Below are 20,617 nucleotides of genomic sequence, written 5' to 3'. Positions count from 1 at the left end.
TGGCTCTTCTAAGCCATGAGCCCTGATCAATAGCTTTCCCTGATCCAGCCCTGCTCAGAGTGTGTGTAGGGAGGGTATGGGGAGTGTCTTAGCTATTGGTGCCCACTATGGGGCAGGTCCAACAGACAGTGAGACCTTATCCATGGAATTCCCCTCCCTGCCAGGGAGGCCACAGCTATTATTCAGTCTGATGTTTCACTGCAGAAGCCCCCCTCCCCACCAGGTGGAGCCGGAGCACAGAGCACTGTGGTTCTGGCTCCTGAAGTCACAGACAGCTGTGAGATGCCTCTGGCCTCCTGCCTGGAAGCTCTAGGAGGAGAGGGCCAGCATGTGCCTTGGCTTACCCAGCTTCCTCTTGGCCTCATCGAAGGCCTGTTCAAAACCAAGGCGGGCGTCAGGGTGAGGGAACTCAAAGATGTACGAGTCGGTGCCCTCGGGCCGAGTGGCGCACAGCTCCAGCTTGGTTGGCGGGAAGGAAAGCGCATAGCACAGCGCCTGCTTCTCTGACAGGTCCCGGTGCATGGCAGCTGAGAGGTCCCGCAGCGCATCGTCCAGGCTCTGTGGGGAAGAGGGCCCAGGCCTCAGGCCCCAGCATCTCACCAGAGCCTGCACCTGCCCTTAATGTGTGGGGACCTGCCTCTCTCCTCAGACAGCAAGTGGGACTGTCTCCTCCCTCAGACCTGGATTCCTTTGATAGATGGGGGATGGGGCCTCTGTCACCCTCGGATAGGGATGCAGCTATGTCTCCACCCTCAGACCTGGAACATGTTACTTCCCCCATATGGAGGGAGGCTGCAATTTTTGCTTTCAGATGAGGGAAAGGGATGTCTCTTCCCTCAGGCAAATGTCAGGGCTGTCTATCTCTCAGATAGGGTCAGAAGCCTCCCACCCCCTGGCTCCCCAGCATCGGGCAGAGGGCACAGACCTGGTGGGGGAAACCAAGGCTCTCAGAGAGCTTGCTCATTTGGCCCAGGGTGGTGAGGTCCTCATCAAGGCGGCTGATGGCCTTCTGGATGTTTTCCCGATTGGTGGCTTGGGATGCCCCTAGAGGGGAGAGAGGAAGGCCGTGGACTGATACAGAGACAGACAAGGTCAGGCTGGGACAGACTCTCCTTCCCTCACTGCATAGCCTGCAACTGGGCCTGGGGTGGGACCTGACAAACCAAGAGCATAGAAACCCCAACTTGGGAAAAAAATTAACAGGCAGGTCCCAGAGGAACCCCAGCCCTGTGAGCTGGGGACTGGGCCTGATTCAGAGCCATGTGGCACAGGATGTCAGGCCCACGGAGAATTCCCGGGAGAGCACGGAGTATGAAATGGTGGCTGGCTCTGCAACACACAGGCCCCGGCTGACACGGAACTGCTGCGGTGTTGCAGCCTCCTGTGGGGGCCCTGGCAGAGCAGGCAGAGCCCCAGGCAGTCAAATGTGCTGACCAAGAGACTCATCACCCCACAAAGGAGGGGGCAGTGCGTGGTGCCCTGGATTTCTATGGTCCTATCCCATACCTGAACACTGCCAAGCGGCTGGTCCTGCAGACGGCCTGCCACCCTCAACCCAAGGCTTGGGACGCACACTCTGGACCAGTGGTCCATACATGGAGCTGTCCCTCCACCGCTGGGCCAGGACACATGTGTCTTGAAATCAAGGGAAAAGAAGTTTCTTTTTGCTTTTTCCTAAATGAGTTTCTTTTCCTGTTTTTCTCTAATCTAGTTTATAGAATGTGTTATTGGTGTATATAAATTTAATATTTGGGCCACAGGTTGCAGAATGGTAAGGCAGCCCTGGACGGGTCATGACAGCACTAGAGACATGGACCCTGAGACTGGCAAGTCCTGTCTGAAGTGGCCCTGTGACCAAGAACCCCGTGGGGGTGAGAGGCAGCCTGCTGAGGAGGGGAGGGCACGCTTTGTAACTGTAAGATGGAGTCACACTGGACAGCGAGGCTGTCTCACTGTGTCTACGGGAAGAAGAGTGTGTGCCCGGTGGATGGCAGTGGAGTTTCCTGCTAGGCCGAGGCTGGGAACAGCTCTGCTGTTGCCTGAATGTTTGTGTCCACTCAACACTCACAGGTTGAAATCGAATCCTGAGTGTGTTGGTATTAAGAGGCGGACCTGGCCGGACGTGTTGGCTCAGGCCTGTAATCCCAGCACTTTGGGAGGCCAAGGTGGGCAGATCACAAGGTCAGGAGATCGAGACTATTCTGGCCAACATGGTGAAACCCCGTCTCTACTAAAATACAAAAAAAAAATTAACTGGTCGTAGTGGCGCGCACCTGTAGTCCCAGCTACTTGGGAGGCTGAGGCAGGGGAATTGCTTGAACCCGGGAGGCAGAGGTTGCAGTGAGCCAAGATCGTGCCACTGCACTCCAGCTTGGCAACACAGTGAGACTGTCTCAAAAAAAAAAAAAAAAAAAAAAGAGGCAGACCTTTGGGAGATGACCTGGTCATGAGGGGGGAACCATTGTGAATGAGATTTGTGCCCTGATAAAGAGGCCTGAAGGAGCTTGTTCGCCAAGTGAGGACACATAGAAGGCATCCTCTGTGAAGCACAGGCCCCTTGCAGTTCTGCTGGCACCCTCATCTTGGCCTTCCCAGCCTCCTGAACTGTGAGCAATACATTCCTCTGGTTTATAAATTGCCCAGTCTGTGGTATTTTTGTTAAAGCAGCCTGAAGAGACGAAGCCGATCTACTCCTTTTGACATGAACTGTCCCATCCCAACCCTCACCACCTGAGCAGCCATGTTTTCTTCCATATGACCCTGCCCCATTCTTGCTCACAGCTGATTGGACCAGGAGTGGGCACCTAACTTAAAGGTGGTCATTCTATTGACTTGGACCAATTAGAGTAATAACTAGCTGGTACTCCTACATAGTGAGCAAGCCTGGGTTCACCAAGGGGCCGGGCAAACCTGTCTGTTACCCTGAGGGCCAAGCTCCAGGTGAGCTCCCCTCCAGCTGAGCCAGGAGCCAGCCTGGGTCTGATCACGGGAGTTATGAGGAAGCAGGGGAAGCTAACAGCAGTGAGAACAGGGCCGACTCAGCAAGAAGGGAAGAAAGACAGACGCCGCAGGAGGAGCGGCTCCTGGAAGCTGCCTCAGCTCCCAACAGTCTCAGCCCCGAACAACATGGATGGCTCCAATCAACCCTTTGCTTGCAGTAACTCAAGCGAGTGTCTGTTCCCTGTGTGTGAAACCGCTGAACCAGACAGTGCAACATCATCTAATATTAGGCGCTCAAATGATTTTGCACAGATGAATCAATGGCTAATTACAGTGATGCTGCTCTCTGTGCACCACCCCCACCCAGCTCCCGCTGCCAGCCTAGGTCCCTGCCCAGTTGGAAGGAGGTGTGCATGGACAGACTGTCTGGCTCCAAATGGGTGCCAAATGGGTCCTTCATGCCAGCCCCCTTGCACTGGATGAGAAAGCGAGGCCCAAAAGTGGAAAAGCAGCTGGACAAGCAGCCAGACTGGCTGGAGCTCAGACCCTCCAGGAGGGCTTCTCAGAGGAAGACCCCAACACCCAGAACCCCTAGCATCAAACCCACCTTTGATGATGTCTGTGTCTTCCAGCGGCAGCTTCCATAGCATCTTGTACTTGCTGGCTGTGTCAATGACACTGGCTGCCGTGTACCTGTGGGGAGCCAATGGGGCGCTCTGGCCAGGGTTGGGGAGTGGGGCTCAGAGAGGAACAACTGCTCCCCCTGCTGGCACCACCCAAACCCCGGCCCAGCCACTCACAGGCTCATGGAGCTGCGCCGCAGGGAGCCTGACTTTCGCTTCAGAGTGGTGCAGACGATGAGGTCCGTGAACAGGAAGAGAGACCGGTCTTTCTTGCCACTGATCGCCTTCTGCGGAGCCCAAGGCAGAATTCAGGCTGGGTGGACACAGTCCAGAAGTCCACCCACCTGCCCATAGTACCCAAGGGGACACTGAGACCCAGGGAGAGTGAGGGCTCTTCCCCAGCTGCCCAGAGAGTCAGAGCAGAGCGGGGACTCAACCAGGGCTCCCCTCGGGGTGAAAGAGCAGGGAGACCTGCAGGTAGAGGGTGTGAGCAGAAGAGAGGACAAAGTGAGGAGGTGGGGACAGCCGGGCAGACACTGGGACACTTCTTACCACTTCAATGACCATCTCCTGTCTCAGGAACCGCCGCAGAGGAGCCTGGAGCTGTGGGACAGGAGGGACAAGGCATCTCGAAGGCCAGTTATTAATCCCTATCCCCTCCACAAATCCCAGTGATCCCTCGGCCCCACTCCATGGGCTAGGCCAATGGAAGCAGCATGCTGCCCACCCTCCCAATGCCCTTGTGCTGCCAGGCCACGGGACCCAAGGTCAGAGACACGTGGAAGAACACAGACAGGTGGAGACGTGTGGCCACAGAGACTGGCAGACATGGATGCAAACACACTGTGGTTCCGGACATGGACACAGCCATGATTCCAGGTGGCCACAGATGCACACAGAGGCCGAGTGGACACAGATGTGGGTGGGGTGGGGTAGGGTGGGGTGGGGCAGGGCGCACGCACATCCTCCATGCCCTCGATGTGAGCCTCTATCTCCTGCAGCACACGGGCATGCCGCTCCGCCTCCTCGGCACTCCGCACACCCTTGTTGATGCGCTCAGCCACCTGCTTGATGTTCCGCTGTGCCTCCAGCAGGAGTGGATGGTCCGGGTGGTCCTCAGGTGTATGCTTCAGGAGGTCCTGGGGTGGGAATGGGGACCAGGCCTGACTGCTTAGCTACCCCTGGGGCCCCAGACTGCTGGAGCAGGAGGGACTATGGGTAGACTCCAAAGAGGACTTTCTTTCCTACCTGACCCCTACAGACCCTGATGTCAGGCTCAGCGAGGCAGGGGCCTTAGACCTCCTTGTATCCCCCCATCCTTCCAGGCCTTGCCCACTTGCCCACCCAGCTCCATGCCCACCTTCACCAGAAGCTCGTAGCGTGGGATCCGCTGCACAGGCTTGATCATGAGGTCAGACAGCGCCTGCTTCTCCTTGTTCTCACGCATGCTTTGCTGAAACCCATGGATGGGCACCGTGTGAGGAATGACATGCCAGGGAGACTATGTCCAGGGACAGGTCCCCAGCAAGCCCCTCCAGCTCAGCCTGAGAGCGGAGGCTGGCCCAGTGGCTGGGACTATGGTACCCATGCTGGGAGCTCCTGGGGCCCTCAAAACTGGCCCAAGGTGAGGGTCACCTCCATCCCCCTGCCCTAGCCCACAGTACCTCTAGGAACTTGAGAAAGGCAGGCCTCGCCTCCTTGGCCACACGCACAGCATCCTTTGCATTGAGGAAGTTATCGATATAGGCGGAATAGATGTTTACTAGGACATCCTTGGAGAACTGTGGAGGAGGAGGCAGGTTGGGGACCCTCAAGGTGTCCCTCACCCCACCTCACCCTGTCCTAGTTTTCACTGATTCATGAGTCACCATCTTTTCTCTCCAACTAGAAATGATACAATCTCTAAGGGATCAGGCACGTGTCCTGTGGCTCTAAGTGTGGTTGTGTTTAGGCGCATGTGCATGTGTACACGTGGATATATGAATGCTCATATTATCTGGGTGTGACTGTTCATGTATGCACATATGTAGACCTGAATGTATCCTGTGAGCTCAGACGTGGTTCTCTCACTTCCAACTGGGCATTTCCATCCCTAGACCTCCACCCTCACGAAGTCCAGCCAGGCAGGTCTCCCATTCCCCATTCTCTGAGTGACAAAGACTCATTCTAGCCATTTGGCCTTTGCTTATGCAGATCCCCCCACCAGGAATGCCTTTCCTCATCCAAATCTCGCCCCGCCTCAGGGCTGTGCTCCAGTTCTGCCTCCTCTCGGAAGTACTCCTTTCCCTGACTAGAGCTCTGCCTGGTACTCCACCTGGCCTCTGGCTTCTCCTGATTTCCTAGGACAAGTTCTCCCTCTCCATGAAAAGTGCTCCCATCCCACCCACAGTAAAGCCCAGCTCAGGGCAGGACATACAGCTGGTGGCTAATACCTGCTCAATGCTCATGGTGGACTAAATATGGAGGTTATTGGTAAGAAGCCTTGTCTGGGAACCAGGACACCTGGGTTCCTGTCTCAACTGTACCGTGGATAAGCTATGTGACCACATTAGTGATATTTCTGTACCCCTCAGAGTCCTGTCCTTTTTTTTTTTTTTTTTTTTTTGAGACGGAGTCTCACTCTGTCACCTAGGCTGGAGTGTACAATGGCACGATCTCGGCTCACTGCAACCTCCGCCACCCAGGTTTGGGTGATTCTCCCGCCTCAGTCTCCAGAGTAGCTGGGATTACAGGTGCGTGCCACCACGCCCACCTAATTTTTGTATTTTTAGTAGAGACGAGGTTTCACCATGTTGGTCAGGTTGGTCTCAAACTCCTGACCTCGTGATCTGCCCGCCTCAGCCTCCCAAAGTGCTGGGATTACAAGTGTGAACCACTGCGCCTGGCCAGAGTCCTGTCCCTTTAAGGTGCCAACTGCCCCTGCCTCTGGACAGAACAGGGCAGGGTGTGAAGAAGCAAAGGGAGGAAGACAGCCCTCACCAACCACCCCCACCCTGGGACACAGCATCCTGTGCTGACCCCTCCGGGTCCAGGGCTTCGCCGTAGTCCATGGTCAGTATCCAGGTCCAGGCAGGGGGCTGAGCTTACTGACACTGAGAGTGATGATGGGCTGGAGACATCAGCACTCAATCCAAGCTGGGACCCCATCACCCCTGTCTGGTCCCATCAGTTTCTGGGTCAGCAAGGACATTCTAAGATGGTTCAAGGCCCCACCCCACAGCATAGCAAATATATTGAAACATACATCCCACAGAAATAGATATAATTTTTCACTTGTAAAATTTTTGCAAGAATTTTTACAATTTTGCTTTTGAAATTATGTGGCTCTGAGAAACCATTTAGTTTGCATTTGGCTATGATTTATCAGTCATCATGGTGTATTCTTGGGAATTCTGGCAAAATAAAATGGAACTGGAAGTTTTTCAGATGTAATTAAATTCTTATAAATACTAAATTTAACAATGAATGAAAATGGCATGCTATGTTTTACAGGCATTTAATTAAATGCTTATTGGTTTTGCTTTCGATGTTCTTTTTGAATTCTGAAGTCAATACCTTTTCTAAGATCTCACTTGCTATTGTGGGAGCTTGACAATTGTACAGTGGAGATCTGGCCTGTGGTGAGAGGCAGTATGGGGTAGGGGAAGCTGGGGCACTGGAAACAGGCTTTCTGGAGTTGAGTCCTCCACCACTTCCTAACTGTAACTTTCATCAGGTTACCAATCTCTCCATGTCTCAGTCACCATCTTTAGAATCAGGGTAACCAACTCTCCTACCAGGGCTGTTGATAGATACAACACATTTAGAACAATGCCTAGCAAACAGGTATGCTATTATGATGAAAATATCTGATGGAGAAAAAGTCAAGACTCAGCCAGCATGAACATCCAGCCCAAGTCCAGGGTCAGGACCAGGGCAGTTATTTTGGTTCCAGTAAAGATAGGGTGGAGGTCAGTACCAGCATCCATCTGAAGTCTGGGTCAGCGTCAGCACCAGCTTGGGGTCAGGACTAGAGTCACGTCAGTGCCAGCCGGGGGCGGGGTAGGGTCCAGGATCAGAGTCAGTGTCTGGCTGGGGTCGGAGTCCGTGCCAGAGTCTGGCCAAGCTCTGGGGTAGGGGAGTGTCCAAGTTCAGGTCCACCCAGGGGCTGGGGTAAGTACTAAGGTCTAGCCAAGTTCTATGGTCAGATCTGGGAACAGAGTCAGTATCCAGGTGGGGTGGGTAGGGGTGGGGTCCGTGGCCACATCCAGCCCCTTCCAGGAGGGCCCGTGCTTGTGGGAGTTGGCAGCAGCGGGGCCACTCACCGACTGGACGAGCAGGGCTCCCACCTTCTGCTGGGCATGCCAGGTCTGCATGCAGTGCCGAACCTGCTCCAGGAATTGCTCGTGGTGCTCCAGGAGCTCAGGGATCTGGTCGAAGATCTCGTCCACCAGTGAAGGGTCACAGAGCACGGAGTTCTCTGGCTGCTTCAGCGGCTGCATGTAGCCCTGAAGGACCCACAGGGTCGGTGTACACTCCCTCAGAGATGCCACCCACACCCCACCTACACAGGGCCCCTGTGTGAGTGCACATAGAATCACCAGGGCCTGCAGCTCAGCGCCCTGCCTTCCACATCTCCCTCATGAGACTAAGAGCTCTAGGAGGGAGATGGGAAGATCTAAGCTCATGCCCTCATCACTGAGCCCAGGGCCTGGCACAAGATGGGAGCAAGGACGCTCAGGAGAGGTTTGTTTAATTCGTGAACAAGCAGAGCTTGGAATGAGGAAAGTAAGATGGGGCTCCTTGAAAGACCTCCCACCACTAACTCAGCAAAGATTTACTGAGCACTTACTACGTACCAGGCACTGTTCTAAGAATTGGGAGACAGCAGTGAATAAGAAAGACCACAATCCCTGTCCTGATAGAGCTTAGGATCTAGTCTGATGAAACACACAAATGGAAGAAATTTTTAAAAATATCATATTTCATCAAATCCAAGAAATATTTTATTTTATGATGAAGTCTTGCTCTGTCACCCAGGCTGGAGTGTGGTGGTGCGATCTCAACTCACTGCAACCTCCGCCTCCCGGATTCAAGTGATTCTCCTGCCTCCCGAGTAGCTGGGATTACAGGTGTGCGCCACAACACTCAGCTAGTTTTTTATATTTTTCATAGAGACAGGGTTTCACTATGTCAGCCAGGCTGGTCTCGAACTCCTGACCTCAAGTGATCCACCTGCCTTGGCCTCCCAAAGTGCTGGGATTATAGGCATGAGCCACTGCACCGGCCATTATTTTATATTTAAGAAAAACTGGTTGCCAATTAAATTATGATATGCTACCAATTATAGAATGAACCCTGATTTAGGGATATTAAAATGTGAAGACCACGAGTCTCAGAATGGATGACGTGTGGAAATCTCGTAGTCAGTTAAAAGGCAATAATGCAGCAGAGCGCGGTGGCTCAAGCCTGTAATCCCAGCATTTTGGGAGGCCGAGGCCAGGCAGATCACCTGAGCTCAGGAGTTCGCCACCAGCCTGGGCAACACAGTGAAACCCCGTCTCTACTAAAACAGTAAATTAGCTGGGCATAGCGGCGTGCGCCTGTAGTCCCAGCTACCTGGGAGGCTGAGACAGAAGAATTGCTTGAACCTGGGAGGTGGAGGTTTCAGTGAGCTGAGATCGTGCCACTGCACTCCAGCCTGAGCGACTAAATAAATAACTAAATAAATAAGGTGATAATGGTGTGAAGATAAAGCAGGGAGGGTCGTGGGAGATCACGAGACCACATGGGAAGTTACTGGAGGCTCTTAATGACACTCTCTGAACGCTGTTTTACAGATTTCAGATCTGCTGGCCAGTCTGTGACTAAAACTCCCGTTAGTTTACGTCAAATCTAGATGCAAAGATGCTCCCCTAGCTTTAATAGCCCAGCTCAGGGGCCAGTGCGCTTGTGGAGAGGTCGCCCTCTACTGGCCCTACGCTGTAACTGCAGGCTAAAGAAACAGGAGGGTGTTGTTTGAAAAAGCATATGTGATGTTGCAATAACATTTATATTAAACATTTTTAAAAATCTGGCTTGTTTTGTAAAACAAGCTGGAGAAAGTAAAGCTCAACAGAATCTTCTCTCTTAGCTGGGGATTCTGAAAAGGCTGGGATGATGGTGAGGAGATAGGCAGGCAGTCTCCTACCCACAGGTGAGCCAGCTCCTAGGCTGGGTCAGGGCCCGCTGCTCCACAAGGAGCAGGAGCAGCAGCTAAACCACTCACCTCAGGGTCCCAGCACCCCACACAGAAGTGGGCACACAGCAGGAGGAAAGAACAAACAATGACTGAGAGCCCAATACGGAACCTGGCACAAGCCAATGCCCCATTCACTCACCAATGCTCAGCCCGCCCAGCACTGGGGCACCTCACTGCACAGACCCCCTGTGGGGCTGACACGTTGAGTGGTGGGAGGCAGGAAAGAAGCACAATAAATACGTAAATTACTATACAGCATGGTGGAAGACAGTGAGTGCTATGGAAAAGAGGAGTGGGATCAGGGTGCCAAGGGGAGGGGGGCTCGTCAGGGTGGTCAGGGAAAGGGGCGTTAGCTTCGAGTGTTAGAGTTGAAAATAGGCTCAGAGGGTGAGGGTGACGCTGAGGAAGGGTGTAGCCCTAGGACCTAGTTTCTTTTTTTTTTTTTTTTTTGAGACGGAGTCTCGCTTTGTCACCCAGCCACCCAGGCTGGAGTGCAGTGGCACGATCTCGGCTCACTGCAAGCTCTGCCTCCCGGGTTCACGCCATTCTCCTGCCTCAGCCTCTCCGAGTAGCTGGGACTACAAGTGCCCGCCACCATGCCCGGCTAATTTTTTTTTGTATTTTTAGTAGAGACGGGGTTTCACCGTGGTCTCGATCTCCTGACCTCGTGATCCGCCCGCCTCGGCCTCCCAAAGTGCTGGGATTACAAGCGTGAGCCACCGCGCCCCGCCAGACCTAGTTTCAAATCCTCCCTCCTTCTGGCTTCTAAATTCTATTTAACTTCTTTGTTCATTTTGAACACCTGGCCTGCAGGAACAACACTTATCAATTAGTGAGGGCAGTGATCGTGGAAGTTAACACTGGGACTATGGAGTCCAATCTCAATTTGAATACCACTGTGCTCCAGGCAGTGCAGACTAGTGGGTGACAAGGAGAACCCAGAGTCACAATGACAGGGTTTCAACCCAGGGTGTGGCACTTTCTAACTCTGTGACCTTGGACAAGCAGCTTTACTTCTGTGTCTCAGCTGCGTCATCTGCAAAATGGGGTTTATAGTCAGGCTTATATGAATTAACTCACTGTTCTAACGCATTCAGAACAGTGCCTGGCACATAGTGGGCACTCGGTGAATGTCAACTAATACCACTCACTAGATGGATGACCCTGGGCAAGTTTCTTAACCTCTGTGAGTCTTCGTTTCTTTGTATACTTTGTATAAAGAATATAATATCTACCTCACAAGGTTAATACAAAGATTAAATGCAACTTTTTACCATGCTTGCAGAGCTGCAGGCAGTATGCTAAATTATAAACATGTCTCTCTCATTATCTGCACTCAAGGCAGGTCTATTATTATCCCCTCTCTAGAGATGAGGAAACTGAGGCAGAGACTGGTTATGTGACATGCTCCAGGTCACACAGCTGGCCAGGAGATGGAGCCAAGTTTGAATGCTGGTGGCTTGGCTCTAGAGTCATGCTCCTGACCTGGAGCCAGACCTCAGTCCTCCTCCCACACTCCAGGGCTGCCTCCAGGGACGGTCCTTGGGTTCACGTGACATCCTCCTGTCCACCTCCACCTTGCTCACCCAACACTCTGGCTTCCTCCACCCACAAGTCCTGCACCCTTTCCCAAGTGCAGCCCTGGATGGGTCCAGGAGATTTGGCGGAGGTAGAAAGACATGCCCAGGCCCTGCCTGCTCCCAGCTCTCCACTGCTCCTGCCTCCTGCCTGTGAACAGGCATGGGTGCCGTCATCACCTTTTGTTTTTTTGTTTTGTTTTGTTTTTTGAGACAGAGTCTCGCTCTGTCACCCAGGCTGGAGTGCAGTGGCAGGATCTCGGCTCACTGCAACCTCCGCCTCCCGGGTTCAAGCTATTCTCCTGCCTCAGCCTCCAGAGGAGCTGGGATTACAGGTGCCTGCCACCACGCCCAGCTGATTTTTGTATTTCTAGTAGAGATGAGGTTTCACCATGTTGGCTAGGCTGGTCTTGAACTCCTGACCTCAGGTGATCCGCCTACCTCAGCCTCCCAAAGTGCTGGGATTAGAGGTGTGAGCCTCCACGCCTGGCTCACCTTTAAGTCTTCTTGATGGGAGATAGGTAGATTAGCTACATTTCGCAGGCAAACTGGAGGCTCAGAGAAGGTGAGGTGATTAGACTAGTATCACCCAGTGAGGATGCAAGTGACTTAAACCCTGGACTGTCTGACCCTAATGCCTCCAGCTCTCACCTAGGGGATGGCAAAGGACCCCCTCAGGCCCCTGCCATGTCTACTCCTCCTGCCTGGCATTCTGGCTGCATCCCTCCCATGGCTTCCTTGTGTGTACAGGAAAGCCCAGCTCCATGCCCAGCAGCCTTCCTTCCTGCAGCCACCCGGCCACCTCTGGTTCCCTGCTGCTCTAGGTTCCTTCCAGCCTCCTGGCCTTTGTCCCTGACATACCCTCTGCTGGGAGCCATCCCTCCGGGCTCTCTCTGCTGAAATCTACCCACCCTTCAGATCTCAGCTAAATACCCCAACCCCAGGGAAGCCCTCCCTGACCCCCACACCAGGGTAGGCCTCCTTCTGTGTTCTCATTTCCCCGTGCACTTTTTAAAAACAATAAACAAATGCAATGTATTTTATGGTAAAATATATATAATATAAAATTTACCATTTTAAATGTACAGTTCAATGGTATTAAATACATTCATAATGTGTGACCATCCAGCTCCAAAACTCTTTTTATCCTGTAAAACTGCAACCCTATACCCATTAAATAGTAACTCCCCATTCCCTCCTTTCCCAGCCTGGCACCCTTTCCCTGGCACCCACTATCCTACCTTCCATCTTTGAGTCTGACTACCCCAGGAACCTCATGCAAGTGGAATCAGACAGTGCTTGTCCTTTGAGACTGGCTTCTTTCACTTGGCATCGTGTCCTCCAGGCTCATCCATGTTGTAGGACGTCAGAATTTCCCTCCTTTTAAGGCGTATCCTTGTTGTGTGTAGGTTCTCTGTGTGTGCACTTCTGCATCACCACATATCACTGTGTGTGATGTCTGGCTGGTCACTGTCGGTCTCTGCCATAGACCATGAGCTCCAGGAGACAGGCCCTTACCACTAATGCCCCTGCACAGAGAACACTACCTGGAGCGTAGAAGGGGCTCACCATGGATTTGTGGAGTGAGTGAATGAATGAATGGTGAGTGAGTGAACGCTCTGGATGTTTCCATAGGGTGAAGGTTCTACCTTTATCCTTTGCTGTCCAGCTAGCTTGGGCAAATTCATCCTCAACGGTGACTGCCAGGCCCCACTTCAGCTCAGGTCCACACTCATCCAGCCCCAGGCCATGTGTGCATCCCGGCTGTGGGCCTTCCCAGGTTCATGTCTGAGCCTGAACTCGCCACCTTGCTCCAGTTGTGCTTCTCCCCTGGGCCCCACCTATCCGAGGCCAGGAGTCCAGACATCATCTTGGGCTTCCCCACCTTGCCCCCCACATCCAACCAGTTACCACACCTGGCCTGACCAGTTCACCTCCTGAGTGTCTGTCCTCAGCACTCTCTTCCTGTAACCTCTATCCTTGCCTGATCTCAATGGCCTTGACCTCCTCTTCTGCCACCCACCTTCCCAGCTGTCAGACAGACTTCATGAAGCATGAATCAGGCCACATACCTCCCCTGCTCAAAGCCCTTTGCTGATCATCCAGGGACCCTGGCAGAATCTACTGCCTCCAACTGGTGTTCTAGGCCCCCACAGTGTGGCCTCTGCCGACTCCAACAGCATCGCTATAGGACCAGTGCCTTGTGCTCTGTGCTGGCCACGTAGACCTCTGAATGTGCCAGGCCTCACTTGGCTTTGCAGTGTGCCATTGCTGCTGCTGAGAGATAGGTCTCGGTGGAAGCGAGCACCTACTCCAGGAAACCTCCCTGACCCCACGCTTAGCAGGTTCCCCTCGATGTTTCTAGAGTGCCCGTATACTCCACTATGTACTCAGCAGGGCAGTGAGCTCTTGTGGCAGGGGCTGGTTTCTCTTATTCATCCCTGTGTCTCCTGTACCTGGAACAGGGCCTGCACACAGCAGGTGCTCAATACTGAACTCTATTCAACTCATACTTCCCAGTCAGTGAATACAATGGAGGGGGCACACCAGAGGGAGTTCACGGATCTGAGTTCCGGGTCAGGGTTGCCAGGGGGATGGGACGTGGAAGAACAGCAGGGTAGGGACGCCTGCCCTGGGGTGGCCTGGCCCCTCTGCATTCTCTCCTGCCCGGAAGAAGGCTTCCTCCTTCTCTGGGATGGCCATGCTGGGGGTTCTCCATGGAAAGGCAACGGTTGCCAGGAACACGGCTCTCTGGCCTCAGTCCCTTGTCCATGAAAGGGGTTTGCTCACACCCATCTGACAGACTCCTAGGCTCAGAAAGGCCATTCTCAGGGGAGTGGGCCCCGAGCCCCACCTGCATCAGGGTGCGCAGCGACTCCACATATGACTGCTCTGTGTCCAGCAGGGTCATGGCCACGTGCTTCCGCATGTCCTGTGGGGACAGGAGCAGAGGGTGAACAGGGGTCTTGTTTCCCCCAGACCCCATCACCTGTAGCCACGTGGCACCCAGAGAACCCGCCCACATCCTCTCCCTGCCCTCCTGCTTCTTCCCTCCTGCCGCCCGGGGCTCCCAGCTGTTCCCCCGAGGCCCCCAGGCCCTCCACTCTGCCAGGTCTTTGCTCAGCTGCTCCCCCTGCCCCCCACTTACACCTCAAACACGTGGCCTTGCACAGTTAGGTGCTCACTCCTCCGCCCCTGCGCCATCCACCCCCTTCTTGGCTCCTCTGCCTGGCTATTGAAAAAGGGTCTTTAAAAAAATCAATAACCTTTCACATTGGCAAAGAACAATGCCTCCAGGCCAGCACCCACTCCAGCTGCCAACTCTGAAGACCCCACCTTCAGGCTCAGCGCTATGGGGACATGCCCACCTGGCTGGGCTGCCCACCATCCCTAAGAGTAGACACCATCACCCTGCTACAGAGGAAGACACTGTGGACCAGAGAGGGGAAGTCAGTGCTGAAGGTCACACAGCTGGGCAGTATCAGGGTTCAGCCAGTCTCAGACAAGGCTGGATCCCAATTCTGTCATTTAAAAACGTTAACTAAGCCCTCCTATGTGCCAGGCACTGTTCTAAGCATGACATATTATTCAATAATCCTGGCCACCCTGTGAGGTACATGTTATTATTCTCTTCACCAGTCCCTACACCTCTCCCCCCATATCCCCACCTCCAGGAAGCCTTCCCAGATAGCACCAGCCCCAACAACTTCCCTTCTCTGGCAGAGACTCCACTCCAAGTCCTAGACCCCTAGACTCCACTCCTGACCCCTCTAAGGCCCTAGAGTGATCCTGGGCAAGGCCCCTAATTCCTCTAGGCTCCAGATCTCTGGGTTATTCTCCTCTCTCCCCTCCCCTCCCAGGTCTCGGCTTGGCCTGAGCATCTGTGGACCGTATCTCGGGCTCCTGCCATCAAGGCCTACTGGTTTGAGCAGGTGCTGTGCAGATGGCAATGCCAGGGTGTCCATGTCTGTGGCATCCCTCCAGCCTCCACCTCTAGTCCTTCAGGGTAGGAACTCAACCAGTGGGGTTGTCCTGGTCACTGCTTTGCCCAGGGCTCATGTCTTAGTGGACCTGAGCCCAGGCCTGTCCAGCCTGCCTGACCCAGCCACTGCTCCCCCTCTGCTTGTGGCACACCCACTTCAGATCCTTTGCCCTCTCACGAGGGACTCAGGGGCAAGGCCTGTCCCCACAGTGTCCTATAATGAAGCACACTCAGAAAAGTGAGCTCCCATGCTAGGAACTCAGTGGTGGGGGTGTGAAGGACACCCCTTGGGGCAGGGAGGAAGGGGGGCTGGCTCTCCCCATCCTTGCCAGCCCACCATTGCCAGTCCTGGGCTCTGACAGGTGGGAAGGTACCTCAGAGCCTCGGGAAGCGCAGACGAGAGCCTCAGAGCCTCTGGGGACAGGCAGACCATCTATCCTCGGTACTCCTGTGACCTCTAAAAAATCAGGGTAGCTTCCAGAAGGAGGCAGTGCGAGCAAGGCTCACTGTAGGATGGAGACTTGGGAGAGTGTGGAGGGCCAGGAAGGCCTCCCGAGGACAGGCCCAGATGCCTAATACTGCCCTACCCCACTCCAGGGACATCTCAGCACCCCACAGACATGGTCTTGCTTCAGCCTCACACTCAGCTCTGTGACACAGGTGTTGCCATTTCCACTGCACAGGTGAGGGGTCACGTCAGAGAGGTGACATGACTTGTCCAAGATCACACACACACAGCCCATGAGTGGCAGAGCAAGGACCAGGGTCTCTTCAGCCACCTCATGACTCTCAGGGCCCCAGCCCCTGGAGTTCTCGCCCAGACTGACTGGGCAGCCACGGGCCACAGGTCCCCAGCACTGCCCTTACCGGCCGTGTGACTGTGGTGTCACCTAACGGCCCTGTTTCCACATTCTCTTCCATGAAATGGAGCTAATAACCCCTCCCTCCCATCACCGTGAAGGCAAAGGCGGCAGTGAGCGGAGCAGCTCTGTCCACACGCAGCAGGTCACCAGTGTCCACCCTTTCTCCCCCTCAGTGAGACGGCGTGGGGAGCTCCCTGACAGCAGGGCCAGGCCAGGCGCGGCCCTGGGCCCCTCAGCCACACTCCCCCGCCCACACAACGGCCCATCAGGCCCAGCGGGCACCACAATGGTCATGGTCAGGGAGGCTTCCTGAGAGGCAGGGCTGGCGCTGTGCCTGATGCCGGGAGGCTGAGGTGACACGGGGAGGCTGACGCTGCAATGCCTGCCTCTCCCAGCCTTCTCCCTGCGGCAGAGCACAGTGGCCTGTCACTCAGCTGTCAAGTAAAGACACAGAAAACAAGGCCAGCTCCCTGTCACTGTGCGAGCAGCCCTCCACACGTGCCCAGACACGGGTGTAGTGTGCGGGGGTTGCGAGGGTGGACAGGGGAGGCAGGAGGCCGACAGCGCAGCTGTCAGCCTGAACAGCAGGCCCACCTGTTCTGGGCGGGACAGCCCTTCAGACCCAGCCGCCCCACAGCGCCCCTCATCCCTCACCATCCCCATCCCCAGACCTTCGCTACACTGGGCACTGAGGTGGGCACTGGGGGATACAGCAGGAAGACAGAGTCACTCTGGGATGACTGGGGCATCACAACCCAAAGACTGAAACCCTGATGGGCACAGTGTGAAGACACACACGAACACAGAGACGCCATAAAGGCAAGCCGCCCCACACAGAAATAAAAAACGCAGCCAGGTCACGCAGCTGAGAACCAGGCCTGCCAGCTCAGAGACTTGAGGCTGTGGAGAGACACATCACAGCTCGGGGAGGGCACAGAACTACAGCCCCCACTGGGGCCGGGAGCATGGCACAGAGTCCAGGCCCAGAGATACACAAAGACAGGTTAACAGCCCCAACACGCCTCCCCTCCCCTGCAGGGGTACGCACACTAAGCGAGAACGGGGATGCTGCTGTTCCCACCGCAGCATGACTCCTCCAAGGGCCAGCAGGCCCAGCGGCAGGGGGAGGATGGCAGTGGGGGTGCAAAACTGACTCTACCTTCCAGCACACACATACACCGGGACCACCTCAAGCCTAAGAGGAGGGCTGGGAAAACCTCTCCTTCCTGATCCTGTGGACACAGGATACCACTGGCGACAGCCTCGGCTTCTATAGGCACTTCTGCAAGAGGAGTGCCACCAGGCCTTGACCCTCATTGCCCTGCCAGCCACACCACCGCCTGCCAGGGTTCCTCACCCTCAATCTCCAGGTCTCCATCCCCGGTCACAGAGAGCCCCTGCGCCCCATGCCTCCCCTCCCCCCACCGTCTCCTGGGTTGGCTCCTGGGTCGGCTGAGTTCTAGGCCATGGCCCAGGTCCCTGGCTGCCCCTCCCCCTCCCGGTACCTGGGCCTCCCCAGGCTCCTCGGCGTCAGTGCTGCTGCCCCCGGCGGGCTCCCCGGAGGCGGCGGCTGGGCCCAGATCGCGCATGTCTTCCAGCGCGATGGTGAACTGGGCCAGGGTCTTCACCATCTGCAGCATGCGGCCGGCCCGCCGCCGGGGCGGGGGCGCCGGGGTGGCTGTGGGGGCGGGGGTCGGCGCGGAGTCAGGGGCCGCCTCCCACTCTCGCTCCCTAAGGGTTCAGCCCGGCCGCGGAGACAGTCGCAGTGGCGGTCGCGGTGGTCAGTTCCAGCGTCGATCTGAGCGCGGCGGCCCGGCCGGCGGCGGCGCTGTTGCCTCCTCAGCGCCTGGCTCGCCGGGCGCAAGCGGCGCCGCTGTGGGAGGAGGGTCCCCGCCCTCTCCGCGCCGCCCCATCTCCCCCAGCACGCTCTGGGCTGCCCTGGCACCCGCCCCTTCCCCCACGCGGCGGCGTCCGCTCACGGACCCAGCCCCCGCTCCAGGACACAAGTCGGCGCACACCCGTGGACAAAGGCGGCAACATGTACTTTCTGTCCTCACCTGTACCCAGCGCCGGCACACGCCGAACGCAGCTCCCACCGAGGAGCCACGGAGCACGGGACCCACACAGGGGCACGAACACACCTACATGGAATAGGCCACGTTCATGGAAACCTGCCCTCAGGCCTGGACCCGTATGCACAAGGGCGTCAGGCCAAGTGCACCCACATCAACACAGTCCCTTACAGACCTGAAACTTGACACACATGAACATGATCCATCGTTGCGCCCAGACAAGTGCTTCTGTGTTTACATAACTATTGCCGGCAGAAACAGGCACATATGTCCAGGCTCGGACATTTAGAGATGTGCACACATACACATCCCTGGTCTTCCACCCAAGGGAGGAGCTCTTGGGCCTGAAGGAGGGCAGCTCTCACTCAAATCACCCACCTTGAATCATCCCTACCCCTGCCCGGACCCAGCTTGGCCTGTGTCCTATACCTGGGACCATCTTGGAGGGTTCCAGTCCTGTCCCTGTCCATTCGCCCCACCCCTAGACTGCTCCCATCCCTAGACTGTGCTCCCACCCCTAGACTCTGCTCCCATACCTAGACTGTGCACCCCTAGACTGTCTCTAAGCAGGATCCTCACAACCTGTTGCTTGAAAGCCCAGAGTGACAGCAGAACCCAACCTAGACTCAATCTGGACTGAGGGGTGGGGGCGAGCAACCTGCTTTTGCACCAGCTCCCACCCCGCAAGATGGAGGGAGGCTCTGAAGCACCCTGCAGCTGTGCCTCAGCCCTGGCCAACTTCATGCTTTTTAGTGTGCTGCACGCTGCCACGCTCACCAAGCCCCCAGCTGACTCCTTCTCCCAAACCTGCTTTCCCCTGAGTTTCCTGCACAGTGGACATCCCCATCGCTCAAGCCAGGCCCATCTGTCGACTCCTCTCATCTCCTTGCTTGATGTGCTCCAGCCACTTTCATTTTAACTTCCAGAAACTGACCATGCTCTCTCCTGCCTCAAGGTCTTGGCCCATGCCTTTTCCCTCTCCTAGTAATGCTTTTTCTTTTCCTTAAAGACCACTTTTGGGCGGACGCTGTAGCTCACGCCTGTAATCCCAGCACTTTGGGAGGCTGAGGTGGGCAGATCACCTGAGGCTGGGAGTTCGAGACCAGCCTGACCAATATGGAGAAACCCCATCTCTATTAAAAAAAAAATTACAAAATTAGCCGGGTGTGGTGGCGCATGCCTGTAATCCCAGCTACTCGGGAGGCTGAGGCAGGAGAATAGCTTGAACCTCGGAGGCGGAGGTTGAGGTGAGCTGAGGTTGCGGTGAGCTGAGGTTGCAGTGAGCTGAGGTCGTGCCATTGCACTCCAGCCTGGGCAACAAGAGCAAAACTCCATCTCAAAAAGAAAAAAGACCAGTTTTAGTGCAAATGTCACCTCCTCAGGGAAGCCCTCCCTGATCCTCAGATTAGGTCATGTGCATCTAATTTCTGCTCTTAAAGGCTCTCAGTTTTCCTTACCTTAACCATGTATTGCAGTTCGTAAATATACATTTAAGCAATTACTAGATTGAGGCCCGTCTCCTCCCAGGAGACTATATGCTTCCTGAGGGCAGCATCCTTGTCCCTTTTGTAAGCCAGGGCACTTATAAGGAAGGCTCGCTTAATAAACAAGCCCCCAATAGCTCTTCCTCCTCCCTTCTCCCCACATGCCCAGCAGTTACTGACTGACAGGCAGACCAGCCTAAACAGCTCTCTGCCTCTCACCCTCCCAACTGGATAGATTGTGGGCTTCCCTGCGGATGGAGCCTGCTCCTCCTCTTCCTCCTCCCAGGGCTGGGCATGCAGGGGGTCTGGAACAGCCAGACCAATTGACTGAGTGGCGGCTTGAAAGGGAGGATGGACAGGCCTGTGATCCAGTCCAGACATCCAGGTCCCACAGCACATGCAGAGTGGTGGTCTGAGGGCCCCAACCCTGGCTCATTGCTTGGTCACTGAGGACACTTAACCCACATCTGGCTTTCTCTCAGGGCACTTCGTCCCCCATCTGACCCTCTCAAGCTACACAACCCTGGGCATCAGCTTCCTCTGAGTGGCTGAGAGGCAGTGTGTGGCTCAGGATTTAGACAGGTGCATCCATTCCCTCACTAGCTCCAGTGGGATGGGGCCCTGCAGAGATCAGTCCACGCTTGTTGGCCTCCAGGAGCACCCAGACAACACAGGGCTTTTCTCATAGGGCTCAGCAGAGGGAGTCACTGCTGCTTCAGGGGAAAGTATTCAGGGAGGGCTCCTAGAGGAGGCATGGCATGAACAAGGTCCTGAGGTCAAGAGATCCACAGGCATATGGGTGCCCAGAAGACAAGAGTTCACTGAAAGGCCCTGCCACCAAGAAGGGGGCAGGACT

The 20,617-nt window shown here is 55.3% G+C and overlaps 1 protein-coding gene across 3 annotated transcripts in view; it reads right to left on the bottom strand.

Moving 5' to 3' along the window:
- Positions 1-20,617, bottom strand: part of ARHGEF17 (Rho guanine nucleotide exchange factor 17) — a 60,689-nt gene that overhangs the window by 8,199 nt on the left and 31,873 nt on the right. For all 3 annotated transcript variants that reach the window (XR_010121341.1, XM_055282864.2, XM_055282863.2), the window contains exons 2-11: positions 14,215-14,292; positions 7,868-8,050; positions 5,228-5,344; positions 4,924-5,016; positions 4,526-4,702; positions 4,116-4,166; positions 3,741-3,850; positions 3,548-3,633; positions 926-1,044; positions 345-558 (exon numbers count right to left, since the gene is read on the bottom strand). Coding sequence is in view for 2 of the 3 variants with exons in the window: in XM_055282864.2 (XP_055138839.2) it covers positions 345-558; positions 926-1,044; positions 3,548-3,633; positions 3,741-3,850; positions 4,116-4,166; positions 4,526-4,702; positions 4,924-5,016; positions 5,228-5,344; positions 7,868-8,050; positions 14,215-14,292 (1,228 nt within the window). In the remaining variant the exon portion in view is untranslated. The remainder of the gene's footprint in view (positions 1-344; positions 559-925; positions 1,045-3,547; positions 3,634-3,740; positions 3,851-4,115; positions 4,167-4,525; positions 4,703-4,923; positions 5,017-5,227; positions 5,345-7,867; positions 8,051-14,214; positions 14,293-20,617) is intronic.

The sequence above is a fragment of the Symphalangus syndactylus genome, chromosome 6, assembly GCF_028878055.3.
Source record: "Symphalangus syndactylus isolate Jambi chromosome 6, NHGRI_mSymSyn1-v2.1_pri, whole genome shotgun sequence".
Taxonomy (NCBI): domain Eukaryota; kingdom Metazoa; phylum Chordata; class Mammalia; order Primates; family Hylobatidae; genus Symphalangus; species Symphalangus syndactylus.
This window is presented reverse-complemented; position numbering and strand designations above follow the sequence as displayed.